Raw genomic sequence first — 26,772 nt, 5'->3', positions numbered from 1 at the left:
GCACCACCATTTCCATTAATATATATTTCCATAAGGCCTGTTTCCAACTGGTTTTATTGGAAAATGTAAATAGTCAGCAGAGACCTGAAACATGAGAGCTACATGAGCATATAAGTGGTAAAATGGGAAGTTGTTCTGAGATAAGCGGTCATGAAAAAACATAAGCAGATAACCCAGTCTCGAAGATGGTCTTGGTAAAAAAACAAAATGGCAGAAAAAGACTGTGTTCTTTCTCCATTGGTGACTGACTCCACCATTGCTCAGTGTATTTTGTGTATCCATTCTGCAGTATTTCACTGCAGCAGTGCTTTCGGCATGGAGTCTGGGAAGATCTCAGACGACCAGATCACCGCCTCCTCGTCCTTCTACGACGGGCGTTGGTCAGCAAAACAGGCCCGGCTGAACAACGAAGACAATGGCTGGACGCCTAGCGAAGACAGCAACAAAGAGTACATTCAGGTATGCCATTGTTGGACCTCCCTGGAGAGCATCTACACTTGTCATGAAATCTCCCTGGATGCCTTTATTCAGAATGGAGAATCTGAGTGAGCATTAACAATGTGTTTTTTCTTGTCAAGATAAGCAAGCAAGCAGTGAGGGCCATTACTTTGTTTCAAACCTCTGAAAGAATATTAGAAACATAACTTTCTCCCAGAATGGTACCCCCCCCACACACACACACACGCACACGCACACGCACACGCACACACACGCACACACTGAATTCAGTGGCTCACACAACACAAGGGATTTTCAGAGAGTGTAGGTGGGTGTCAGTGAAATGCCGACACCGGTGTGATTGGGCATTTTATGAAAGCGCTGGTATCGAAGCCAAGGCCGAGACACATCAATAAACAATCCCACCAGTGTGAGCTGCGTTTCTTGCGGGGCCCGCATGCTTTCCCTTGCTTTCAGCTGCTTTCTTGTGTTAGCACCTAGGAAGAAATCTCAGTAAACCCTGTCCAAACAGCTGCTGTGAAAGCCCAGAGGCGAAAAGCGCCGATGTTGCACCGTCAGATGTCATTTGTGATTTGTGTGTCATGTGGCGGCCTAATGAGCGCCGAGGCTGGTGCCGCTGTTCAAATGGAGCAGAAGGCACCTTATTATGGGAGTGCAGTCCTGGCAGACTTGGAGGCAACAGCTTTGCCACTCAGAAGAGTGCTAGGCAACGGGGCTCAGCACCTGATCGTTATTATTACCTCAGCATGGATTTCATGAGTTCATAAGAGTTTAATTTTCTCCAACCTTTTCTCTCGTTATTGATAGCAGTGTTCGCTTTTCCAAGGCTTAACAATCTACCTCGCATGGCTAGGGAGCACTGAAGCACTGTTTTTTGGAATTGTCTGGTGGTGCTCTGCAGGTCTGATGATAACTGCCACATGATTGATGAGTGAGGTTTCTCGGGAATATGCCAGTTTCGAGCAGTCCTCTCTGCTATTGATTTTTGTGTCTAGGTACATTTTGTTTGTCTCACCAACATACCAGGACGGCTGTAAAATGTCCCACCTGACTGACTGATAACAGGGATTATTTTTTAGTGCAGTAATATTTGAAATGTAAAGGGTGAAGATGGATTCATATGTGTGTGTGTGTGTATAAACGCACATTTACGGGTACAGTTTCCTGAAGATATCACACGGGAGTAAAGAAAATATATTATTTCAATGGTTTTAGTTTGTTTACTGCGGAACCCCTAAACAAAAAAAGATATTCATGTCTTCTCACGCGCATGAGAAACTATCATGTTCTCACCTGAAACTTATCTTGTGCGCACAAGCAACTATCATGTGGGCACGAGAAACTTATCTTGTGCGCACACGTTGCTATTTCCCTATAGTCACATTCATGGCTGCTGAGCAATTGCAAATAGGGTAAATTAAAATAAACTGGATTAAAAAGCTACATGGATCATGTCATTCCTTATGGTTGTTCCACAGGATTCTGAGAGTACCAGGAACATTTTATCATTTTCTGAATCCATGTGGCATGAATAGGAAATAGTTTCTCGTGCGCACAAGATACGTTTCTCGTGCCCACATAATCGTTTCTTGTGCACAGAAGATAACTTTCATGTGCACTCAAGATAAGTTTCACGTGCGCACATGATAGTTTTATCATTTATATAATTAGACATTGCTATAATTTGTTTTCCACATTGTCCTTTTAGGGGTTCTGTAGTTTACCACAACAAAACTACGTAATAAAAAGGCTAAAATCCACTACATGAGACACATTGTGGTGATGAGAAGAAAAGTATGTGAAAGTTAAGACATTTCTTTCATTCCTTTCTCACCCAAAGAACATGTATTTGATAGTATGATGCTGGGAAATGGCAGGAGGCCAACTTTATTTTGTTTATCCTCTAGGTTGACCTGCACTTTCTGAAAATGCTGACTGGTGTTGCCACCCAGGGAGCTATCTCCAAGGAAACCCTCAAGATCTATTACGTCACCACATTTAAGCTGGAGGTCAGCACCAATGGCGAGGATTGGATGATGTATAGGCACGGCAAGAACCATAAGGTAAGCTACCTGAAGTGCCTATTTGAAGGGTGGAAAGGAAGGTTACCTGGCAACCACATTACAAAGCTTTTAGCCACCTGCCGAACAGAGGCCTAGCAGAATAACTTCCACGCTGAGACATGGCTTCCTTTTTAATCCATCACTTATGTCACTACAAAGCCACAGTGAAATGGGTCACACAGTCACCTAGCTGAAAGGTCTCCCCATGCCCATTAATTTATCATCATTATTCTTCCTCTCTTCTCGGGCCTGTCAGTTATCTATCATTTTCACTTGTACAGATTGTTTTTTAAACGCTCGATACAGAACCTGCGAAAAAGCGGAACTGAGGAAGACAGCTGTGCCCCCGCTTCTGTAACAGAGTCATCTGTGAGGGCAAAAAGTAGTTTTTTGGCAATCCATGTCTTTTTTTGGCTCTCATTGTGCTTGTGCTCCTCTTGTACACAATCTCTACCTCGTTGCATGTGCGAGGCCAGTGGGATTTCTAGGTAATTTACACCTTTGCTTTGAGGAAGGCCCTGATTTCAGCTCTGTGGTGGTAATGGAGGGACTAGAAGGGTGGCTGGGATCAAGGGGCCAGAGATGGTAATTAACAAGGAGAGGTTTTCCGCACGCCGGCTCTCTGGGGCTGGGCGGCCACTAGACATTGTGTGACCGGGAGGGGAGGGCTGCTTTGGCTGGGCCTTGACACAGCAACTGTGTCTCAACCTTTGAATCTTTTCATTAGCCCCAAAAAAAAAAAGAATTCCTGTTTACCTGCTGAGTTCTTTAATGGAAAACTAGGGATATCTACAGGGGGTGTGGATAGAAAGACTTTATGGCAAAAACAAGCAACAATAACAACAACCACAAGCAAGGCTAAACAAGTGTGCAGCTCTGGACTTGGCAAGCCTACGCTAAGCCTCAGAGGCGGGTAAAGGAATTAGGATTTTCTACCTGCTTTCATGCAGTTTTCCAATTGTTGTTAAAACCGAATGTGAATTCTGATTTTGGACTCCATTTGGCTGCTGTACTTGTCAGATGTTTACTTTACAAGCCGATAATCACATTTGTATGTAAAAGTAGAAAAATGTTGGCAAGTTGAATGTAAAATGTGTAGTAGAGAGTATATATAGTAGTTACTATATACATTCTTTGAGTGCCTTCTCTTAATATACAGAAGGAGACTTTTTTTAAGTTTAAACTTAGCATTTTTAAAATGACGAATGCTGATTGTTTTCTGCAGTGAGATTCAGTTCCTGTTACTATTGAACTGAAGGTGCTTCTGTATGGTTTAAAGATTACTAATTATATATAATTATAGATAGATAGATATTCATTCATAGCATCTCAGGGACTGCAGGAAGTGGAGCTCCCTGTTTCGATCCCAAACCATGGAAAAGACATGTGCCTTCAGGGTGCTTGTCAGCGTTAATGTGGCACGCTGTGTAATAAGCTCAAAGCTTCTCCTTCCCTTTTGTCCTGTGTCCACTGCTCTGTATTAGTCCACAGTGCTGCAGGGGAAAATTACTAGTCTTGGGCTTCGGTTAATCAGACTCGGGATAAGAACACATCTCTCAGACACCTCTTAATAAACTGTGGCATTCCTGGGGATTAATCATTTCTGGCTGCCTTTGCGGTCTGTTTTCCTTGGAGAAGCTGAATGGGTTTTGCTAAAGACATCTTGTAAGCATGTAGTTTTGTACAAGGCACCATCTGCTGAAGCCATCTCGGAGCCTCCAACAAAAAAAACGTGATAAATATTGGCATTACAGATGTTGCATTTTGGGTAAATATATATTCTTGTCAAGTCAAGGGGCATGTGGCTGCTACTGTAAAATAATATATATATATATATATATATATATATATATATATTTTTTTTTTTTTTTCTATTTCACACTATATTTTTTATGTAAACAGGATAGAAATGTTATTGGTGTCACTATTCTAAATATAAATATACGTACTTTAGTGACATTTCTGTTTTCGGGATCTCGAAAACCAGTGAAAGGGACTCACAAAATGCTGATTTTCCACTGAGTAATGAAACCCCAGCACTCGGCTTTCCACTCCGCTCTAAATGTTATCTTCGCTAAGCAGGTGTGTGCAGCACTCTTGCGGTCTAAAGAGATAGGTTTCAAGAATAATTACAGAAGATTAATGCCAACGAACGGCAGGTGAAGGGTAAACTAATCAGCGCGGATTGCCTGGAAAGAAATGTAAATAGTGCTCAAGATTGATCTCTCACTCATGTCTCCGGACATGCATTTCCGGAGTCAGTTGTTTTGTCCACGGGGAAAGGTCGTTCTGTACCGATGCTAAATTGGACATCCCAAGGGAACATCATTTGGGAAAAGTTCAGAGAAAAAAAGTATAGATACCTGTTTTTTGTGTGTGTTTTTTTTTTTTTTACGTGTGTCGTTAAATCTAAATTAGAATGCTGCAGAGGATAAGATTGATGGATCCACATACACTTGTAGAAAAATAATGATAACATAACAATGCTGTGTGTAGTCTGAAACCCATACCAGAAAGAACAGACTTTCTCATCCCCTCCGCTGTAATGAAGACATATGTTGGAATGTTATTTTCAGGTCTTTTTTTAACTTTAAATGAGCAGGTAGTGGTTGGGGGCTGTTCCTGTCTTATTTACTGCCACTTATATGACATAATAATGTATTTTTGCCTGAAACTGACACTACAGTGAATTGCGAATTGTCTTATTCTGAGGAGATGTTGTTTTTTGAGCAAGTATACACGTGTGCACACCCCAGGGTCTCAGTCTTGACAGGATCAGTAGCACTTCATCTTTTGAACTAAAAACTGCTGAAAATCCCAAATCCCAAAGTGAGAAGTGCGCTGGACAAATTCGACACAAGGTTGGACTGAACCTCCCCCCACATCCTTACAAAGTGCTGTGAGGGCCCAGGCATGCTGCTTTTGCTGTCAGTGCTGTGATTGTAGCACTTGTCACTTACCACAGCACCATATGAGAAGCACTTACGTGTGATTTGTTTTTTCTTTGTGAGGGGTATGTTAACCCGCAGTCCATCAGCGTCAGTGCCCCACAGCTTTCCGATTTTTTTCGACCCCTCCACCCCCCAAAAAAATGACCCCCACTCTGAAGAAACAGCCGTGGCACCCATCCAGCTGGAACCAAGCTCAGTCTGTCAACGTCTTCATCGAGAGAGCCGAGAACAGGGAGAATAATGTCTTCAGCAGCGCCGAGACCACTGACCGCATCTCCCAAGGCGGCTGTCAGAGTGTTGAACAACACTCCCGGGCAACATGTCAGCAAAATAACGAAAAAAATTAATGAAAAAGAGGGAATTGCTATGACCAGGCCAGTGCTCCTTTTCCCATCTTTTTTCCAAACTCTACTACTCTAATACTTCTAACCTCTACCTAACACAAGCTCCACTGTTTCTCTGCTGCTGTGGGCCTGACGTTACATTCCTCGCTGTCAAGCTTTAGTAAACCTCTTGTACCACTAGTGTGGCATTCAACTATCCATCCCCGATAGACTCTTCTCCTCTGCCCTTTTCTGTTTTCCTGAACGGCATCAGTAGAGAGAGAGGGAGAGGGAGGGAGGCAGGGAGGGAGGGAGGGAGAGAAATAGTTTTTTTATCATCAGACACAACACTGCTCACACTCCTGGCCCTATAATGTATAAATAATTCAGCTGATTCTGATTACATTCTATTGAGTCTTTCTTCTAACGCAGGGATTCTACACCTGAGGTTTAGATTATCTGAAAACCCCTGTTGGTAAGCCCTCAGCCCATGCAGACATGAAGCTGAGTTTGCTTTTCCACTGATAACAGTTGGCAAACTGCCTGCAAAACCATTGCTAAATTGATAATTTTTAATGCACCCCCCTCGCCTCCCCACTCTCCCCTTCCCCAACTCAAATATCAGTCCACAAACAATAAAATAATGGGCGACTGTGGGAGTGGATCCCAGTTTTGAAAGGTTTCAATTTAACTCTCATTACTCTGCAGCTTGCAAGTTCCGTTGGCGTCGATTAAAACTCGCTCACTCAGAGACTCGCATCTAATGTTTTCTTTAAGGACATCATTTGTATGCAAAAATATGCCCTGGGAGGAATGTGCCTTATGAGCTCACAAACTCATTTGCAGAGATAAAACGAGTTCACGCTATCTCGGCTATTTTCTGGAAGAGAAAGAACTTTGACCCGAGAGACGCCACTAGCACTTGCAATCTCATCTGATAGCACCGAAAATAATCGGAGTTGGGGGTAAGCCTGGGCACGAAGAACAAGCCTGGGTAGCCTTGCAGATTCTTCCTCCCACTCTTACTGATAGCAGTGACAGAGGGGGAAAGACTACAGTTGACAAACAGGGTCTGCTGGCATTTTTTTGGAAAACCGGCAGCAACCTCCAGACTGCATCTGTTTCCACAAGGTGGTCTCTCTCACTCACCGCAGAAAACAGATTGGATTACACTAGAAGAGCCAGGCAGACTGCGAGTGCCTATTGGAATTGGGTTACTATACTTCAGACAGTTACTTCTCAGGGGACAACAAAAAAGGAACTGGGAGTTTTTCGCCTCAGTTATTCCCCCCCTCCCCTTTGCCCTGTAAGGATTTTTTTTTCTTTTTTTTTTTCCTGTGTCGCTTGTTGGCAGACTTGGAGTCGTCTGGACTGGGAAAGCAGAAGCCTTGAGCATAATCAAGCTGGACTGCCAACTGTCAAGAGGCGACTTTAAACAGACACAAACGGAGGGGGGTTCCATAACCATAACCCACCACACAAAAATGCTTCAGGTTTGCAGGTTTCTTTCAATTCAGTGGACATTTTCAGCAGGCATGCCCGCCCACCCCGTTTTCAAAGACTTTGGATGCTCTTACAGGCAGAAACCACATCCACTCCCAGGGTGGAGGCCCAGCTGGAGAAGGTACATAATAAAGAGAGCGCCATACATCAAGAGTTCACTTCCAGTTCATACCTCTAGCGACAGATAAAACGAACAACAAAAGAGGTTGGGGTCGCGATTTTTCTTTGCACAAGTGGAGGGGCACTGTCTCCTTAACCCCTTAAAATAAATAATTAAGGAAACGGAAGTTAAAATAACACTTCCCAGCTGTCCTGCGCATTCCCAGCTGTGTGGGTTAAACACATGCCTCTGTTGACAAAAATAAAGGCCCCTGCAAATTCCCTCACTGCCTACATTACATTAATGCTCCCTTGATTGCCCTGGTCCCCACTTTGCTCCCCTTTGCGATTAGTCCTGAATTGTACAGATGCCCAGCAGCAAGGCAGCCCACACAATGCGCCCGCTTCCTCCTTTGGCACTTGATTACTTCAGTCTGACAACACTTCACTCCTTCCCCAAGCCCCTAGCAGGAAACTCCCCCACCATCACCTGTGCCACGGCTCTGAGTGAAGTTTGAAGAGGCTCATGGTGGTATTGTGGTCAGTGGAGTGTGTTTTCGGGGGTTTTGAGTAAATGAACAATAATCCGTGTTTTGTTGGAACAATTCCTCTGATGGTTCCCATTCTCATAAGGAAGAAGTCTGTAGACACACATGTCTACCCATAATACATGTAATTCTTATTTATTATAAACAAAAGAATCGCCTATAGTGTGCAGGTGATACACTTCATATACCAAGGCCTGGTGTTTTTGTGTTCTTGTTATTGTATTGGAGCATTCAGAGATGGGGGTTTTGAATAGACAAGTCTGCATTGTGCTCCTCATGAAAAGTACCCCTCTTGTTTTTAGCTTCTCATGCCTGACTACAGCTGAGGAATGCCCTTACTATCAGGAATGGCTCATTAGTACCTGAGCATTCCCACACAGAGACTGGATGAAGCTTTCTGTCTTACCTGGAATTGTTTTGACAGCCCAGGAACTAGCGTCAACGAGGGAGGTTAAAAGGCGGCAGACATTAGCGTTCACAAACGGAAATGTTGTCTGTGTTTAACGGTGTAATCACCTTATTTCCCCCCTTCAAAATGTCTGGCCCTGCTGCGATTGACCCTTTGTGCTGTACAAGTGAGTGCGCTTTGAAAAACATCCAGTTCACTTTCTCAAAACGGGGGAAAACATTCATAATTTGGATAATGCACTCCAGCTTGGAAGGCAGGACTGCTGAACCTTGCGCTATTCCCCAAATCATAATTAGTCTTTCTCTGGAATTCCAGATTGCTGGATGAATAATGAGATGACAAGGCCTCTGTAAATAACTCCAGTCCTGAGTGCAAATTGTTACAGGCTTTGCAGTCCTGGCTTAAGAGACGCGAGTATGAAGTACGGCGGTTTACAGGGGACTGCCAAAGCAGAAATATCCCCCATCCGAGACAGGAAACAGGGAGTTATTAAATCTTCCTTATAAAAGTAAATTAAAAATAAAGGTTAAATGCTTGCTTCGTAAATGAAAGCCCTCTTAATTTGGGAGGCAGCTGGTTAAAAGTATTGCCACAGGTCTGTTTAAAAGATCACCCTCTAATTTGTGGAAATTAGAAGCACAGACAACAACCACCGGACCTCGTAGACGCAAGGCTTGGTGAGGCTGAACACTGAGAGGAAGCTATGACCTTCGTTAGGTTGTATGCAGGGTAAACACCAAGAGCATTTTACCAAGATGCTTGACAGGCCTGTGTTTGTGTTTTGAATGTTACAAGACATCTGTGTCCAGGTCATTAACAACTACTCTGTTTAAATTGCGTGTGGGCTTTCAATCCACCCGCAGATATGAATGCAGGTACTCCAGCTTTTCGGTAAAGAGCACCAGATGTGTATGCCGTATCCTTATACCGTATTGTATAACTGTTTGGTTATATTCGCTTAATTTACTGTCTTTTCATGAGTAATGTAGAGAGGGGAGAGATGACAGAGTTGTTTAATCCAATCTGAAGTCAGCAACACCTGTATAAAAAAAAATCCACGTTCAGTGATATTTAAAAGGAGAATGTCAAATGACATTTGTTTTGCAGACCAATAGTAGGCCTCTAGGGGCACTTGATATAATTGTAAATCAGATTATATTCATACATCTCACTTTTTAGATATCCTATTATAGTCTTATGTTTCTCTATTTTGAATGCTGTTAATGCTAGCTAAGATTTGTAGTTCTGTAATATGTCTTTCTCCTAAATTTATGATGCACAAAGTAAGAATTTATCAGGTTAGTCAAGCACTTGGAAATTAGTACCTGCTGGGAAAAACATGTTTTGAATGTGTAAGATGCAGAGAGGGGGAGCGAGATAGAGATATTAACAACTTAGATCTCAAAAAAACTTGCTTAAATTGATAAAAGGGGGTATTTAACCAGCGTGTTTTTTTTGTGTGTTTTTTTTAAAGCAACTATAATAAGGAGAAGAGATGAATGAATCATCAAGTAATCAGCGAGACACACTAAATCTATGAAAGGTTTATTAACGAGACTGGTTTTAACATTTATGGCACCTCAGACCACAAGCGGCAGATATTTCAGACTGCTGAGCTCTTAGCAGGCAATTTTTTTGTGTGTGATGTCCCCTCCCAAGGTGCCTTGGATGAAAGCAATTGAGAGGAGGCATATTTTAGTTTTACATCACTAGCTGTGTTGGTGTGTGTACGGGGAGGGGCGGGGGGGGGGGGGTTGTGTAATATGTACGTGACATCTTGGTTTATCCCAGAGACAAGTTCTTAGACAGATACAGTGAAATATTGTTAGCCTTCCCCTTTAGAATGGTACCCTGCAGACAGATAAGTCTTTGACCCCTGTTAAATATTAACCATGGGAAATATTTCCATGTTTCACTGTCAGGTATTACTGTTTACATTCACATGGACACATAGCAGAGAAGCCTGCTGTATTTGTACCACTGGTATAATTAGAACCAGCAGCGTGGGTATCCGAGTACCAGCACCATGTGGCAAGTATTGATTCAGCTCCAGTTCTCTACCTGGCAGTTAAGCTTTATATTTTTCAAGTTCCTTCTGACTTAGTGTGACCCTCGTATGGTTATATGAAATGTGTAACAAGAAGAAGAAAGCTGTATGCTCTTTCTGATAGTGGTTTTAGCTGTCTTAGTAATATGAGAACCTCTAAGACAGGCAGGGCTGTATAAATTGTAAATTTTTTGGAGGTTAGGGTTTGGAATAAAGTGATTATTTTTAACACGACATAAAGGGTAAATAAAAGCCACAATTGTGCAGTTCCACTCTGCACTTTCACTTTGACTCCCTTGGCTCCTGCTTCTTTAATCTCACCTTCACAACTAAATAATACAGAGCTTGCGTCTCACATTTCCCCCTTGCTTGAGTAGTGCTGTGTGGTAAACCAATCCATATGTTGCTTTGAGACAGAGGAAGGAAAAGAAAAAAAGATGAGACAACATTTCAAAGGCGTGTCACACTTCGAAGGAAAGACTTTTGCGTTCGTGACCCTGTGAAAAAGGCAGGCGTCGGAAGCATATAGTTTTGAGCAGATTGGCATTTCCTTTTGTCGAAATAACAGAGGGAACTGCAAATCTCACCCGGCTGCGCAAAGGGATGAACGTTCACTTTTCGTTGAGACGTGTTGCTTGACAGGAACAATAGCCCTTGAATGAGTGTTTCGGAAACCGTCCCCTCGGTTTCCTGCAGGTTTCCGCCACCTGCCTCGCGCTCGGCAGAGGATGTTCTCTGTGTTCGTGGCCTTTGTCCTGCTTCGCTCGCTATCTACCGGTTATTGCTCTGGATTGGTTTCAACGGAAACTGCAGCTACAACCAGGTTAGGTCATGCGAGAGTGCATTAAGTAAAAAGCCCTCAGACCTTCCCTTGAGGTGCTCACAACTCAGCCAGCTGGTCACTGGTATCAGATACCTCTGCTGGGCACTGCGAGAGATGACTTCCGAGAGTCATGCTATTCTCCTGGTGCAGTGGAGCAGCTCGCCGCCCCTTCGCCCTCCCTCTCCAGCTCTCTCCAGAGAGCCTGAAAACAAAAGGAGGGCAGGCTATCAGGCCTTGTCATCTTGTCTACCCATCACTCAGACATGAAGTCCTGATGTCCGTTTCCTGGGAATATTAACCGCAGGCACACTCCCAAGCCAGGAAAAGGCAGGGGCACCCAAAACGCTTCTGTGGGAAAAACGAGTCACTTAACATCTGCTGTCTCTTGATGATTTGTTTCATCCACCCCCCTGTCCTTCAAATGCGCTGAAGCCCATCAGAGTTTTGATCTCCGCCGCCTTGCAAAGTTTTGTTGTATTTGTAATTTGTTTGAAATAAACGATCCTTCTGCTGTGGTTGAGGAGGGGTGGCGTGGCGCCTGTTTCTCTGAAGTGGTGTCAGATGCTGTGAAAGCACTTCCGTGACGGTGATGGAACTCGTTTTTTGTCTGTCTTTTCCCTGCAGGTGTTCCATGCGAATACAGATCCCACGGAAGTTGTCCTGAACCGGATCCCTCAGCCAGTTTTGGCTCGCTTTGTGCGGATCAGACCCCAGACGTGGCAGAAAGGAATCGCCCTCCGATTTGAGCTGTATGGTTGTCAGATTTCAGGTATGGGTTCACATGATTTATTTGGATGCCAAGCAAATGCATTGTGGGATGACAAGAAAATGGGATATGGAATCCAGCAGTGGGACGAGAGGATACTTTGATTTTTTGTTCCGTGGAGTAGCCCTAACAACTAGAAACACTTTGAAGAGGTCGATGAAGGCCGTGTAAGACTAATGAATACGCCTCCTCATGCCAGCTTGTAGGGGAGAGCCCACAGCAGAGAGAGAGATGGACAACCCCTCACTCGTGTCAGATTAATTGTGAAACTGCCACCAGGCTGCAGTTTTATCTCCAAAGTGATGCCAACAGGCTGTGTGCACCAGCATAAAACCTTGACACACAAAGTGTCATAAAACAGCAGATAAAACATGCTCCCAGAGATTCATTACAAGTAGAGCTCAGGGATGTAATTTGCTCAATCAATTTTTTTCTTTCCCTGCCCCTCTCTGCTCCTGAGTTATAGTTCCCACAGGGTGGTAATATATTGTTTCAGGACCTGGCTACTTGGTATGTAAGAGACAGAACCTCTTTTCTGTAACATAAATGGTTTTACCTGTGATTGAATTTAAAGAAGCTACGCACGCTGTGTGGGGCCAAAGAAACATTCATGTGCATCCACAACGATTCAAGTTTGTTTTGTTTTGCAATACGCAGGTTGAAACGCGAACAAAAAAAATCATAAATCTTCCCCTTTTTGGTTGTATTCCAACTGACCCCTTTTGGAATACGAAAGGATCCTCTGCATTTCGGATTCCTTGGAAACCTCGTGGCCCCCTTTCAGAGTTCTGTGTCAGGTTTCCACCACAGCTTTGGTTGAGAGAGCTGCTTAACTGTCTCAGTCTCTACCGCAAAAGTGGTCAAATAAATAATAACTGAATAGTGAATGCATAATAATAATGAATTCCAAATGAAAGCCAGAAAGATATAAGAATTCTATCTTTCTCACTTCCTCTCAGTTCTGGGTTTTGATTACATGGATACGGCCTTATCCCTAGCCTGCATGTCAGCTCTAAAACTATTTCTAACCCACATATTTCCCCTTAAACTCACTCTGTCATCTTTCCCAGGTGAACTCAGGGAAAACGTCTGCTTAACAATGTATTCTGTTTCCTGCGTTTAGACTGGGTTATGCACTAATGATCTAGACCCAAACAAATAGGGGAAGAAAGGCTGAAAGCAGCATCTTAAAAGTCCAAGCTACAGTGATATAGTTCGAAATCCCAGCCGCGGAGGTGTCCGTCTCACAGGAAAGATTCTGTGCCCATGTGGCTTGATGACAAGGGAGCCTTGATCTCAGTGTGTGGGAACTGGCAGCTGGGACACCTGTTAGCCGCAGGATCAACTGAGAGAATGGCATAGCTACTGAGAAATGGAAACCACATGTGACTTTCAGCTATTGAGCAACACTTATATGCTAAATGCACAGCCATTTATTGAAGCTTTGTTATCAGCTAGAATACGGACAACGAAAATTAATATATATCTACATGCACTACCCCAATGTTCACATACATTGCATTGGTTTGAACATATTTACACTTTACTGTCTCTTTAAAGTACTAAGATCGCTTTGCGGGGCATGGGTCAAGTGTTCTGTGGCTGTGTTTGAGTAGTCCTATCTTGCAGTGCAGATCTCATTGCTGTAGTTTCACCCCTTGGTGCCATCTGGAGAGGTCTTGGATAATTACCTTGCGTCTGATGTACCATATGTATTCGGAAGGTGCAATTATTGTTTCCTTGTCTACTACTGACATCCCTGACATCCCTCTTTCCCTCTGTACACAGACGCCCCCTGCTCTGAAATGCAGGGCATGCTGTCCGGGCTTATCCCCGACTCCCAGATCTCAGCCTCATCAGCGCGAGACATCCACTGGTCCCCTGGCGCTGCCCGTCTGGTGGCCAGCCGTTCGGGGTGGTTCCCCAGCCCCTCGCAGCCCCTGGCCGGAGAGGAGTGGCTGCAAGTAGACCTTGGCGTCCCCAAGATGGTGAAGGGGGTCATCACCCAGGGTGCTCGGGGAGGAGAGGGCAGCACCAACACAGATAACCGAGCCTTCGTCAGGAAGTACCGCGTGGCCTACAGTATGAACGGCAAGGACTGGGACTTCATCATGGACACGAAGATCATGCACTCCAAGGTGATTTGGGAAAGTCCAGGCTACTGGTCCATACTCTTCCTCAGGTCCTTGGTGAACTCCTGGGTTTCCATCTTGGAATCGTTGCATGTACTTTTTCATTGAAAAACTTTTGCTAACGTTATGTCATTCACCGCACTCTGTCATTAAAGTCTGGTTTAGTGAACTGCATTATTTTATGTGATTTTATTTAGAAAGGAGCAATGGATAAAACTGAACATTCTTGTGTAACCACAAACGTGTAAACAACAAACAAATGAGAACAAATATCAGGCAAGTGCAGGAGACATCTCACCATCCCTGCAGAAGAACCCTTATGCCTTATTCCACACCTCTTTCTGTGTGCAGATCTTTGAAGGGAACACCCACTATGACACTCCTGAGATCAGACGCTTCCCGGAGGTACCGTCTCAGTACGTGCGCATCTACCCAGAGAGGTGGTCCCCTGCTGGCATTGGAATGAGGCTGGAGATCCTGGGCTGTGATTTGCTGGGTAAGGCCAACTCTCAACTTCGACTCTCGGAGAAAACAAGCAATTGCGCTCAGCGTTTCAGTCATTGTGTTTTAAAATACCAATCCAACAGCCTAATTATAGTGCTAATGTGTGTCTAGACAGCATGATGACTGTTATCTAATAGCAAGTTTGGTCCTTGCACTTAGGGAGAGATTTTGTTATTTTGCTTTCTAATACTAAAGGATTTTGGACTCTTTACATAAACCTGTAAATACCTCTGATATTTTCAGCGTCGTCTTGTTTATTCTTGTGATAAATATAGCAACAGGCACATACTCTCTGTGACAATATCCTTCCGTATTAACCTGAGAACTGCACTGTCATGCTGGGAAAGTTGCCTCCTTGCTATTATTATTATGCAATATACACTTTTTTGGTACATGACAAGGTGTCACAGATATTGCTGTAAATGAACTTTGTTATTCTTCATTCCTGGTCTATTCAGAAGACTTGCTGTGGAGCATTGATTCTGAATTCTGAATTCTTGGCATGCGGAATGAAGAAACGTAACCAAAACAACATCAACAAATACTGTCAATTGTAACAGTTGTTCTTGTCGTGTCCCCCCCGTGTGGAAGCTGCAGTGACATCTTCATTTTGGCTTGGGTTTTGCGGCCTGTGAAGCTGTAAATGTCTTCCAGTTCGAGTTGTGAGGGCTGTTCATGTACGGAGAAGGTTGTGTGGTGGGTTTCCACTGGAGATTTGAGAGGCAGGCTGAAACGTTAAGCCACAGGCCTGAGAAGCAGGGCCGCAGCGTTGTTCAGGGAATATGGTAATTGTTCATTCCAGGGCTGCGCACCAGATGTTGGGGATGTGGGGGGGACAGGCTTTTTAATTTTTAACAACATCTATAGACAACTGGGCTTTCACAAATTCCTATCGCAGGAAGCCAGGGAATGAATGAAGGCTGTTATCAATCTAGGTTGAACACACACACAAGCTCCCCCAGTCTGCGCAGCCCCAGTGGCCTATAGGGACCCCTGGATTGCAAGCATGCAGCCTTTTTGGTTGCACCGCATGACAAGGCAAGAGATCCGCTCAGACTGGACCGCCCCCTCCATGGACAGAACAAGGTTCATGTTTCTCTTAGGAAGAGCTGGAGCCATGGACTCTTGGCTCCAGCGTACACTGCAGTGAAATGGAGTTTGCAGAACCCGCAGTCTGAATAAATACCAAAACAGACATCTTTAGTGTGTTGTCCGGATCTGTCTTTGTGTTGTTTTGGTATTTTTTGGCACAGCATTTTTTTGGGTTTGTTTTTTCTCATAAGGGATGCTGTGTATGTGTGGGGGGGCATAAGTTAACTATTCAGACTTGAAACTGCCTCAGTCCTGTGCAAATCACTGCCCCAAAGACATCTGCTGAGCGATTCAGTCTGATGGAAAAAAAAAAAAAAACACATTCTGGGGTGAGGGGAGTCTGCCTTTTCAACAAATATGTAAACTGTGGCCAAGTTAAGATGCACTTTTCTTTGGCTTTCCGTTCCAAAACGATTTCCTTACCGAAATAAGATTTAATCATGCCCAGCTTATGCAAGCATAAACAGCGCACAGGACTGAGATGTTTCAGACAGCCCCACACAGTGCTTTGAAATTTCAACCTAGTTTTTTGATTGGATATTTTATTTATGAGTATAGACAGGCTAGTGCCGTCCCTTCTGATTCAATGTATTTAAAACAAAACTACAATTATGCTGTTTAATTTATGAAAAGTAAATAAATACTTGAAGTCTTCTCGTGCACTTGACCTCATCTAAACCACAGACACCTTGGAATTCGCTGCCTAAGCAGAAGGCCCCAACCTGATGACTTTCAAACGCCAGACTTCGGGCAGATGCGCAGTTGCAGCTGTCAGGGAGCGCCAGGGCTAATATTTGATGTGCTCCCTAGATGATATCCCCCTGTAAGTAATGGGATGGAAAGACAGGCTCTTTAAAGCACAGGCCATAATCATTTCAGAAGCTGTGCCAAACTAGGCTCTTGTTAATTAAGTTCCAGAATAGCGATGCGCACAGGACACAGAACAGAGTAACCCATTAATAATGGCAAGTGGCAGATTTCCAGGTTCAGAAAAACGGGGTAGGTAAAAAGTGGTTTGTCAGAAATTGGCAACCACTCAACCTTCCCCTCCCCCAAACCCGCATGGATGTTCAACCACTATCTTTTGGGAATTTGCTTCTGGAAGGATGACACTAGGATCGTTAGCTAATAATCGTGCATTCGTAACGTACGGCACATATTTAGAGGAGATCTACCACATTCTTGATGAATCCCACATCTTTGAGGACGCTTCACATGTGTTTTCTGTTGAGCTGGCTTCGGAGTGATTAGGGGTGAAGTTCACACACTGCAGAAGCTGCGCAGATAACTACAAAGTGTAAATATTTTGCTTCTCCTGCTCTCTACCCCCCATCCCCATTTTTCCATCTGCTCCTTCCAACTCTTACGTAGTTTTTGAAGGTATTTACTGCTGGGGTTTTTCAGTTTTTGTTGTTGTACAATATCGACTGACTCAGGACTGTCGTTTGGTCTTGTTTAAGAGTGAATTGGACTGTTGCAAAATTAAATCTTATTTATATTCATCATGTATAGAACCTAATAATTTATGGCACAAGTGCTCTTTCTTCGGCTGCGAAATATGGTACTTTGTGTAACTAAGTGTATTATTATTATTATTATTATTAATAGTGGTACAACTATGCTCTAATACTGCGAAGTGGCAAAGAGAGGGTTAATTGCTTGTCTCCCATTATAGTCAGTCTTCCAGAGTCTGAGCCTTTACCAATTATGTCTCTAAGATATATTAAAAGTATGTCTGTGAGAAAAGCCAAAGTAATCATGGTCTTTATCTCTTCTCAGATATATTCTGAACTGTACGGTTAAACTTTTATCCCTTTTAAATCTTTCATTTTAATTTGTGTGAATGGCATCCCCATTTGTTTTATGTGTCCCTGGAATCCATCTGTTAAATATGCATTACTACTAAATAATTAACTTTTAATGATCTGGTGGAAGAATCCCCATCAGAGGTGGCACACATTAAAACATCTTCAAATAGGATTTCTTTTCCCTTTTTAACTCTTCATATCTCAACACACAGGGTGTGAAAACATTCTCATAAAATTGCAGAGTTTCATTTTTTTTTTTAAGTTGTTAAACGATGTCGTACTTTAATGCAATGTGATTCAAGTGAGTCAGTGAAAAGAACCACAAAAAAAAAAACACCGGCTCCATATTTATTGAAAGTCCGTTTAATTACACTTCCACTAACCTACCTGAAAGCCATCTCTTTCCATTTTGTAATGAGGTGTTGAGAATTTGATTAGTTCATCAATGAATGTTAAACCTTACTATAAGTTTTGCATTTCCTGGTATGTGTGTTTGTTTAATTACCACATCTTAAATGTACACCAGCTCCCTATGGATAGCAGCTTATTCCTTCGCTTTTGACCCGTAATTTATCTTTGGTAAATGCTTATGCAGTGATAGACTCTTAAAACGACATAGTTATAGTCTCTGCATTTCCCTCTTGAAACTAGATTGGGCCAGATAATATACCGAAAGGCAGCACTGTGCCAGAAAGGCTTTCTACATAATTAAAGTTTTTTTTTTTTTTTTTTCTTAATACCTCCTTTGCAAAAAATTGCTGTGTCAGTCTCTTTGTACTGAAACTTGGAGACAGCTTCCAGAAGGTTTGGGATTCTGAAGGAGAAGCACGTAGGTCCCATTCTGTTGGCAGCTGTTGCGTTTCTGGCCAACAGCATGTGTTTCCAATTACCGTTCTGCAAAACACCAGTATCTGTATTTTGAAAGTGGAGACTTTTCTCACTAAGCCACTTCTGGATTTTCTTTCTGTTGGACTACTTAATGGGCTATAATCAGGGCCTAGACACGAGCAATCAATAAATGTGTGGTGAAATGGAATTGCTGTAATTCCCGTCGGTGAGTGACTGAAATAGCCCGGCATACCTGGGGCCAGACATTAACTCGGTTTCACACGTTATTTAAACAAGGCGTGGTAATTATTTAAATTCATTGTAGGCCCCTGTTGTACTGTAGCAGCAGATTGTTAACTGTTTCTATGTCATATTCTCACTGTTATATGTCCTTTTGGAGGACTGGAAACAGTGAGCAGCTCAGATCTCCAACTGAGGCACCATCCAGACATGATATAATCAGCTCTATGCATGTAATAGTTAGCCAGATAATTATGTATGATTATATTGCATAAATGCTGCTTCCCTACCAATAATTATATGCTTGAAACAGTTATTATTTGCCCTTAATTTATAATGTTATTAATCAATGTCATCAATCGTTCTGGCTAGCTGAGCTTTCTTGCTTTTCTTGTATGCGAGGCTCACGATTCCCTTCATGGATTGGTCAATTATTATAATATTGACCCCAGTTGTCTGGCTTGTTATCTGCTTTGAACTGCACAGATATTAGATGCCTACTTCATATAGCATTTGTATAACTGCACACTGTGCTTGGGAGGGGGGTGATTAGTACTGATTCATTTGCACACGAGGAGGTCAGAAATCCCACTCTTCAGAGGACCAGAGATGAGCACATGTTCCACTTGTTGATTGCCGTGCCAATGTTGGACCTGGGCATCAGCCAATGGTGGCCATAGTTCTTATGGTTAGAGTGTAGACTTGTGATCTCCTTAAAAATAGTTTTCCTCTCAAAGATCAACTTTTCTCTCCCATTTTGGCTACCTTTGCATCTTGTACAGCTCACTGCGGTGTGAAAATTTCTCAGATTTCCTTGGAGAAAATGCCATAACCCATGCAGGCAGACATATCACGTTTTGCATCCACCTCTGGTTGCTTCCTGTCTCCCTCGCACTCAAAGGCAGGTGACAGTGGACCAACGTGGTAAATGTTGCAAAAGGTCAGATTGTTTACGCGGTGACAAGTGCTAACCTTTAAATCGTACCACAAAAAGTTCAAATTAATACTAATCGCGTCTTATTTTATGTTAAACTCTCTATCTTACATTAATTTTGTATGGAATGGTAATGTCAATCTTGGAGTGGAGTCGCACAAACTGTGCACTTGTGCGCCTTACACAGCGGTCAAACGTGGCCTCCAAGGGGGTTAATTGCATCTCTAAAGGGCATGGCATTAATACATTTTAATGTCAAAAATATTGCCAGCTACATTTGTGTGATTTCTCCTTTAATGTTCCATTTAAGATGTTTTTTTCTTTGTGTTTCCCTTCACATCGTTGCCAATTACTTTTAAATTAGTGCTCTCTGATCTCACTAATTAGGCATTGCGAATTCTGAGGTTTTTTGTCACCAGCTCTGCTACAACATCTGAGATAATGTTAGAGCATCGTAATTATGAGAGGCACTGTTGAGTGTTGCCCATTTCACATTTGTTTGTTTTGCCAGGTCTTTACATGTTTTTTTTCAGAATAAATAATGGTATTTTACATGTTGGCAGGCAAAGTGAGTTTTTTATTCATGCTTCAAACGATTAGTTTTACAGTTATGACTGCATCGTGTATATGATTCCCAAATGCGCAAACCCATTTTTCTTTTCTGCAGCTTTTGAATGATATTATTTATAGATAGATAGATAGATAGATAGATAGATAGATAGATAGATAGATAGATAGTTAATGCGTTTTAATGTGAACAGCAGCTTTGTTAATAAAAAATAACTGCAAACAGCCTGTTTAACAACATAATCCTGTTCTATTTTTGTTCTGCTTTTGAGAAAGTTCCCATAACTTTATATGACCTAATATAAATTTATATTTATAGTCCAGTAACATAAATATTTTCATTTTATGATATGTATAATATAGTCTATATGATTATCATTTTATTATGATGGTTTTAACACTCTATTAAGCACAGAGGAAGAAGCAGGGAGGGGGTAGGAGTGTGTGTGTGTGTGTGTATATATATATATATATATATATATATATATATATATATGAAATTGCAAAAGAAATTGACCTTAAACTGAACTAAACAGTGTGCTTTGGGAGTAGTAATGCTGGAGGTGTGTTTTTGGTTGTCTGAATGGCTGATAGGAGAGCAATGAGAGTGACAACATTAATTAATCAGCCAATCAGACGCCCCCGGGACAGTACCTCCAGCCTATAACTAATTAAGAGCCGGGCATCTGCTGTGAGTGGAACTTAATGGTACATGCCAGCTTAACAATACAGAAACTTTTAATAATGGACATTTTTTTGGTTGCAAAGGTTTATAAATGAAGTTTTTTAAGTTTTCAGCACACAACTATAGAAAACAAAACAAAAAAAGGTTTAGGATTGTAATTGTGGTTTGTTTTGTTGCTCAAGTGTGGTTACTAAACAACCCTAATTGATGTCACTGGTTGTATATTTTTCCCTTCATTTGGTTCTCCCTTTCACTGGCAACATTTTTTGTCTACTGTTGAATGAGTTTTGCATCTGAATAGTTTTCCATCTGTTCAGCATGTCATGTGGGGAACAGGGTTTCGGTCTCAAACTTTCTACTCAGTACATTTTTGCTGTGAATTATGGATCGGTTCTTTCTGAACACATTAAAGAGGTGATTTGCGATTCACAAAAAAGTTATTTTACCATGTAAGTAAGGGAGCAGACATTACAAGAACAAGGCTAGAGAAAGGACAGATTGCTTTAGTTGACATCCAATACTAAATTGTGTGTAATACTTCAGGGCAAGTTCACTCTCAGACATATATCCATTATGAATATTTCAAATTTAAATTCATAGGTAGCTGTTTTATGGCACTTAAGTGTGCATGTGACTTTGCATCTTGAAATGATGTCCTAGATTTAAGAAATAGAAAAACAATTTAGTGTTTGTATTTATTTATTTATTTATTTATTTATAACTTAAGTGAGATAAGAGAAGGAGTTGAGCCTCCATTTTTAATATTTTGTACAAAGAGAAATGTCTTCCTGAAAAGCATCTAACCTGCATTTTTTCATTTGTAATTTATTTTTTCCAGAAACCACCTCCGTCGCCGACTTTGTAACTCCGACCATGCAAAGCGAAGACGGCACCAGTGTTCAAACTCCTTGTGCCGGAGACAGGTCACGCTGTTCAAAGGAAAACCCAGGTGAGTTAGCAAAGTCCAGATATGGGTCTCTCCATGTCAGAAGAAGAGTTTTGAGAGCTAAAAGTGTATGTTATGATTCGGGGGAACGCAATTCGAAAAATGAGGTCAGATTCGCTGTGTTGCTTCAGTCGGAGTCTGACAATAACCACACAATCGTGTTAACAACGCATCAACACAAAACTGATTCTGTTAACCCAGTCCGAGAACTTCAGCCACTAAGATCCACAGTCTCATAAGTGCAGTGTAATACAGTCCAGCGGTTTCCTTGTTGTCTTGGTCAGATTTCCTATTCATCAGAAGTAAGCTATTAGACACATGCAAGTCACATCCCTCCATAAGCAGCCTTCTCCGCGATTGACCCCCAGGGTGCCCAGAGCAGATAGAGCAGTGTATTGGAATGGACAATTGGATGCCTTTCCCCTGTCACAACACAGCAATTGATGACCTGCCCCACATTATTAGCCAGGTTTAACAGGGAAGGAGTACCTGATTGATGCCACTCCACTCAATCAATACCTGTCTGGTCAGTGACAGTGACAGATGAGGAGAGTCAGGACACTTACCGCCCGGCTGGATCGTTTCCCTTTCCAAGACTCAAGTGAAATTTAGTAGGGGGGAGGGGCTTAGATGTCCTATTTGTTTCAGATATCCTAAAACAAACCTTAGATTAAATATATAACACTCCTTTGTTGTTACAATCTGGAACAAACTCCCCAGCGATGTGGTTGAAGCTGAAAACTTAGGAACATTTAAAATCAGACTGGATAGGATCCTTGGATCACTCAGTTATTAATGGACACCAAACAAGCACGATGAGTTGAATGGCCTCCTCTCATTTGTAAACTTTCTTATGCTCTTATGTTCTTTTTTTAAAATAAATATAAGGCTTTTCAGGCAAAGTCACCGACTCTTCAAGTGTGACACGACTGGAAAAAAATGCAGGCGGCGTCGTTCTCTGAGCTCTCTCCAATTTACAGTATGTGGGTTGTTTATGAACCCATAAGGAGCTCCAGTTATGAATTCTAATGACACAAGCAGCCCCGAGGCCCCCTGGTTATTAAGCAGTCTGCGACATCTGTTGATGGGAGTTCGCTGCTCTGAGGCCGGCTGCTCTGAGGCCGGCTGCTCCTGTTTTAGTTTTTTTTTCAGTTTTGCCTTCCCTCCAGCTGTTTCAAAGAAAGTGATGAGATGTTGTAGAAATTACCTATAAAGGAAAAAATCTGCTGAGACTTATAGGAGTTGATTCTTTTTTTGTATGTGTGGTACATTATGGATTTCAAACCTGGTCTGCAGGTCTGTAATCCTCCCAGTACAATGTACTAATGTATTTTTTCTGCTCTGTATGCGTCTGTGTTATTTACAGCCCCCACCGCAACAGCCTCCAGCCAAGGCTCGGTCTGCAGTTTTGAACAAAACCTCTGCGGCTGGACGCACGACCCCTCGTCTGACTTCAACTGGTCCCTTCATAGCAGCAGTGGCACGCTAGGCCTGGACCCCAGCCAAGACTTCCTCCTGGGGACAGACGGTGAGTGGCTGTTAACCACAGCTGGAGCCCTAGTCAATGGGTCTTTCTGGCTATATCTCCTTTGGGAATTGAGTCTCCCAACAGTAAATTATTAAGCTGCATCCTGTCTGAATGTCACACCGAGAGCACAGATCATTCAATCACCACACGGACCAGGAAAAACAGAAGCGGGGGGACCCTTACCCCCAAAACAGGGTCCTATAAATTGTTTCTCCCTCGAGCCACATCACGATTGACTGTTATTTTAGTTTATGATTTCTTAATGAAGGATTCTGTAAATCGTATTAATGCTCTTCTTGTTCGTTTAAACATGAGAGAAAAACACAACAACCATAACACGGCGTCTGCAGATAAGGCTACATTCTTAAAGTAAAGTTTCTGATTTCCGTTTGCTTACTTAACTACAGCACCAGAAAAGTGTTTCCACTAGCTTCTCTAGAAAGACAGGCACTTTATCGTGATTTATTGTGAATAATAACTTATCTGCTAGTCAAAATAAATATGAACCTGTTTGCCTTTTTTATAAGAAAGCAAGCTCTGCTGATTACAGTTCAAAGGAAACACTGATCGGAATTGGGTCTGGTCCCCAGTGTTTAAACCTAGATAAGACTTGTGAAAATAGAATTGGAAAATAACGATTAACAAAATGACAAGCTTTTCTTCTCTGCCTTCAAAGTTCTTTTTCTATTTTCTCAGACAATAACTTTCTATCTTATTCAAATTAGCAGCATTCACTTAGAGATAATGGAACTCTGACAAAACGCCAAGCACAAAATGAAGCAGACACCAACACACCCAGCTCTTATTACGTGTCAGGGTTATTTTGGGCGGGTCAGAATGCATGTACTTCAGAGCTGAGTGGACATGAATTTTCAAAAAATTTCTGTCATGGTCCACAAAGATCTGTTTTATAAATCGTATTACTGCAAAGAGAAGAAAATAAGAAATATCAAATAAGTAAAACTTTTTCAGTTTGTTTTCCGGTTCGGTGGTGTTTATTCATACAGTGAGGGAAAAAAGTATTTGATCCCTTGCTGATTTTGTACGTTTGCCCACTGACAAAGAAATAATCAGTCTATAATTTTAATGGTAGGTGTATTTTAACAGTGAGAGACAGAATAACAACAGCAAAATCCAGAAAAACCCATTTCAAAAAAGTTATAAATTGATTTGCATGTTAATGAGGGAAATAAGTATTTGACCCCTTCGACTTAGTACTTGGTGGCAAAACCCTTGTTGGCAATCACAGAGGTCAGACGTTTCTTGTAGTTGGCCACCAGGTTTGCACACATCTCAGGAGGGATTTTGTCCCACTCCTCTTTGCAGATCCTCTCCAAGTCATTAAGGTTTCGAGGCTGATGTTTGGCAACTCGAACCTTCAGATCACTCCACAGATTTTCTATGGGATTAAGGTCCGGAGACTGGCTAGGCCACTCCAGGACCTTAATGTGCTTCTTCTTGAGCCACTCCTTTGTTGCCTTGGCTGTGTGTTTTGGGTCATTGTCATGCTGGAATACCCATCCACGACCCATTTTCAATGCCCTGGCTGAGGGAAGGAGGTTCTCACCCAAGATTTGATGGTACATGGCCCCGTCTATCGTCCCTTTGATGCGGTGCAGTTGTCCTGTCCCCTTAGCAGAAAAACACCCCCAAAGCATAATGTTTCCACCTCCATTTTTGACGGTGGGGATGGTGTTCTTGGGGTCATAGGCAGCATTCCTCCTCCTCCAAACACGGCGAGTTGAGTTGATGCCAAAGAGCTCGATTTTGGTCTCATCTGACCACAACACTTTCACCCAGTTCTCCTCTGAATCATTCAGATGTTCATTGGAAAACTTCAGATGGGCCTGTACATGTGCTTTCTTGAGCAGGGGGACCTTGCGGGTGCTGCAGGATTTCAGTCCTTCACGGCGTAGTGTGTTACCAATTGTTTTCTTGGTGACTATGGTCCCAGCTGCCTTGAGATCATTAACAAGATCCTCCCATGTAGTTCTGGGATGATTCCTCACCGTTCTCATGATCATTGAAACTCCACGAGGTGAGATCTTGCATGGAGCCCCAGACCGAGGGAGACTGACAGTTATTTTGTGTTTCTTCCATTTGTGAATAATCGCACCAACTGTTGTCACCTTCTCACCAAGCTGCTTGGCGATGGTCTTGTAGCCCATTCCAGCCTTGTGTAGGTCTACAATCTTGTCCCTGACATCCTTGGACAGCTCTTTGGTCTTGGCCATGGTGGAGAGTTTAGAATCTGATTGATTGATTGCTTCTGTGGACAGGTGTCTTTTATACAGGTAATGAGCTGAGATTAGGAGCACTCCCTTTAAGAGAGTGCCCCTAATCTCAGTTCGTTACCTGTATAAAAGACACCTGGGAGCCAGAAATCTTGCTGATTGATAGGGGATCAAATACTTATTTCCCTCATTAACATGCAAATCAATTTATAACTATTTTGAAATGCGTTTTTCTGGATTTTGTTGTTGTTATTCTGTCTCTCACTGTTAAAATACACCTACCATTAAAATTATAGACTGATCATTTCTTTGTCAGTGGGCAAACATACAAAATCAGCAGGGGATCAAATACTTTTTTCCCTCACTGTAGTAGCGCCCGATTGGTAATGGTGATATGTATGTGTTTATTGTATCAATTTATAATGATCCAGATTTTGGTTCAAGTAATTTATCAAAACACTTCCCAACATAACAGTAGAACACCTCATGGCCTTGACATCTCAGCATGGAAACTTTTACCATCACCACATTTTCAGACGGATCTAATTTTACTCGCAGATGTTGAACTAAACACAGTAGCATAATATAGCTGACAGTACAATTCAACTATAAGTCAAATTTCATTATTAACCAATCAAAAACAGCTTCATTTAATTTCCCTAAAGTGATGTCATAATATTTTGAGTACAATGGTCTTCTGTCTCTGAGCTCCACATACACAGGCAGAGTTCTCTGTCCCTTCAAATTTCAGGGGGGAATAGTTATGTATACTAATCAGAAATATTTGTTAATGCATGCAAAACATCTTATGTATATTCATCTACCACATGCTGGCAGCGATTGGCTGCTTCATCTTCTTCCTGACATGTGAGTTGCAAGTTATTGACTAGCTTGCGTTCTTTTGCTGACCTGTACTGTATGGCCTTCCGCTTTGTGAAAAGAGAACTGTCAACTCCTGTAATTAAACCGATTGTACCTGTAGAAGTGCACTGTCCTTATCGATACTTATCATAGTCAGATGTGCTGCATTGACATTCTACGACATATTGGGAGAATGGCACGGGAAATGTAAGGAAAGCATGGAGACTCACTGTGAAATGTATAAAGAGATGGTCAGTTTGTTTACTGTACAGGATTTATTTAAAGTACTTCCTTGGCCGAGCAATGCATGGTTTCATAGATCTGACCTTTAGGAATTCTTCTTTCGGGGCTTTTGTTTCAACGGCTCGGCACATTGTTCTGAGATGCGTTTGGCAGGCATGGTATGTCTGAGTGCTGGAGGC

At 42.3% G+C, this 26,772-nt stretch overlaps 1 protein-coding gene across 3 annotated transcripts in view; it reads left to right on the top strand.

Moving 5' to 3' along the window:
• Positions 1 to 26,772, top strand: part of LOC136711913 (neuropilin-2) — a 77,347-nt gene that overhangs the window by 31,234 nt on the left and 19,341 nt on the right. For all 3 annotated transcript variants that reach the window (XM_066688502.1, XM_066688504.1, XM_066688503.1), the window contains exons 6-12: positions 290 to 459; positions 2,367 to 2,522; positions 11,850 to 11,994; positions 13,780 to 14,129; positions 14,475 to 14,619; positions 21,620 to 21,730; positions 23,094 to 23,255. In XM_066688502.1, the coding sequence (XP_066544599.1) occupies positions 290 to 459; positions 2,367 to 2,522; positions 11,850 to 11,994; positions 13,780 to 14,129; positions 14,475 to 14,619; positions 21,620 to 21,730; positions 23,094 to 23,255 (1,239 nt within the window). The remainder of the gene's footprint in view (positions 1 to 289; positions 460 to 2,366; positions 2,523 to 11,849; positions 11,995 to 13,779; positions 14,130 to 14,474; positions 14,620 to 21,619; positions 21,731 to 23,093; positions 23,256 to 26,772) is intronic.

The sequence above is a fragment of the Amia ocellicauda genome, chromosome 16 (assembly GCF_036373705.1).
Source record: "Amia ocellicauda isolate fAmiCal2 chromosome 16, fAmiCal2.hap1, whole genome shotgun sequence".
NCBI lineage: Eukaryota > Metazoa > Chordata > Actinopteri > Amiiformes > Amiidae > Amia > Amia ocellicauda.
The sequence above is the reverse complement of the archived record's forward strand: the minus strand, read 5'-3'. Positions and strand labels throughout refer to the sequence as shown.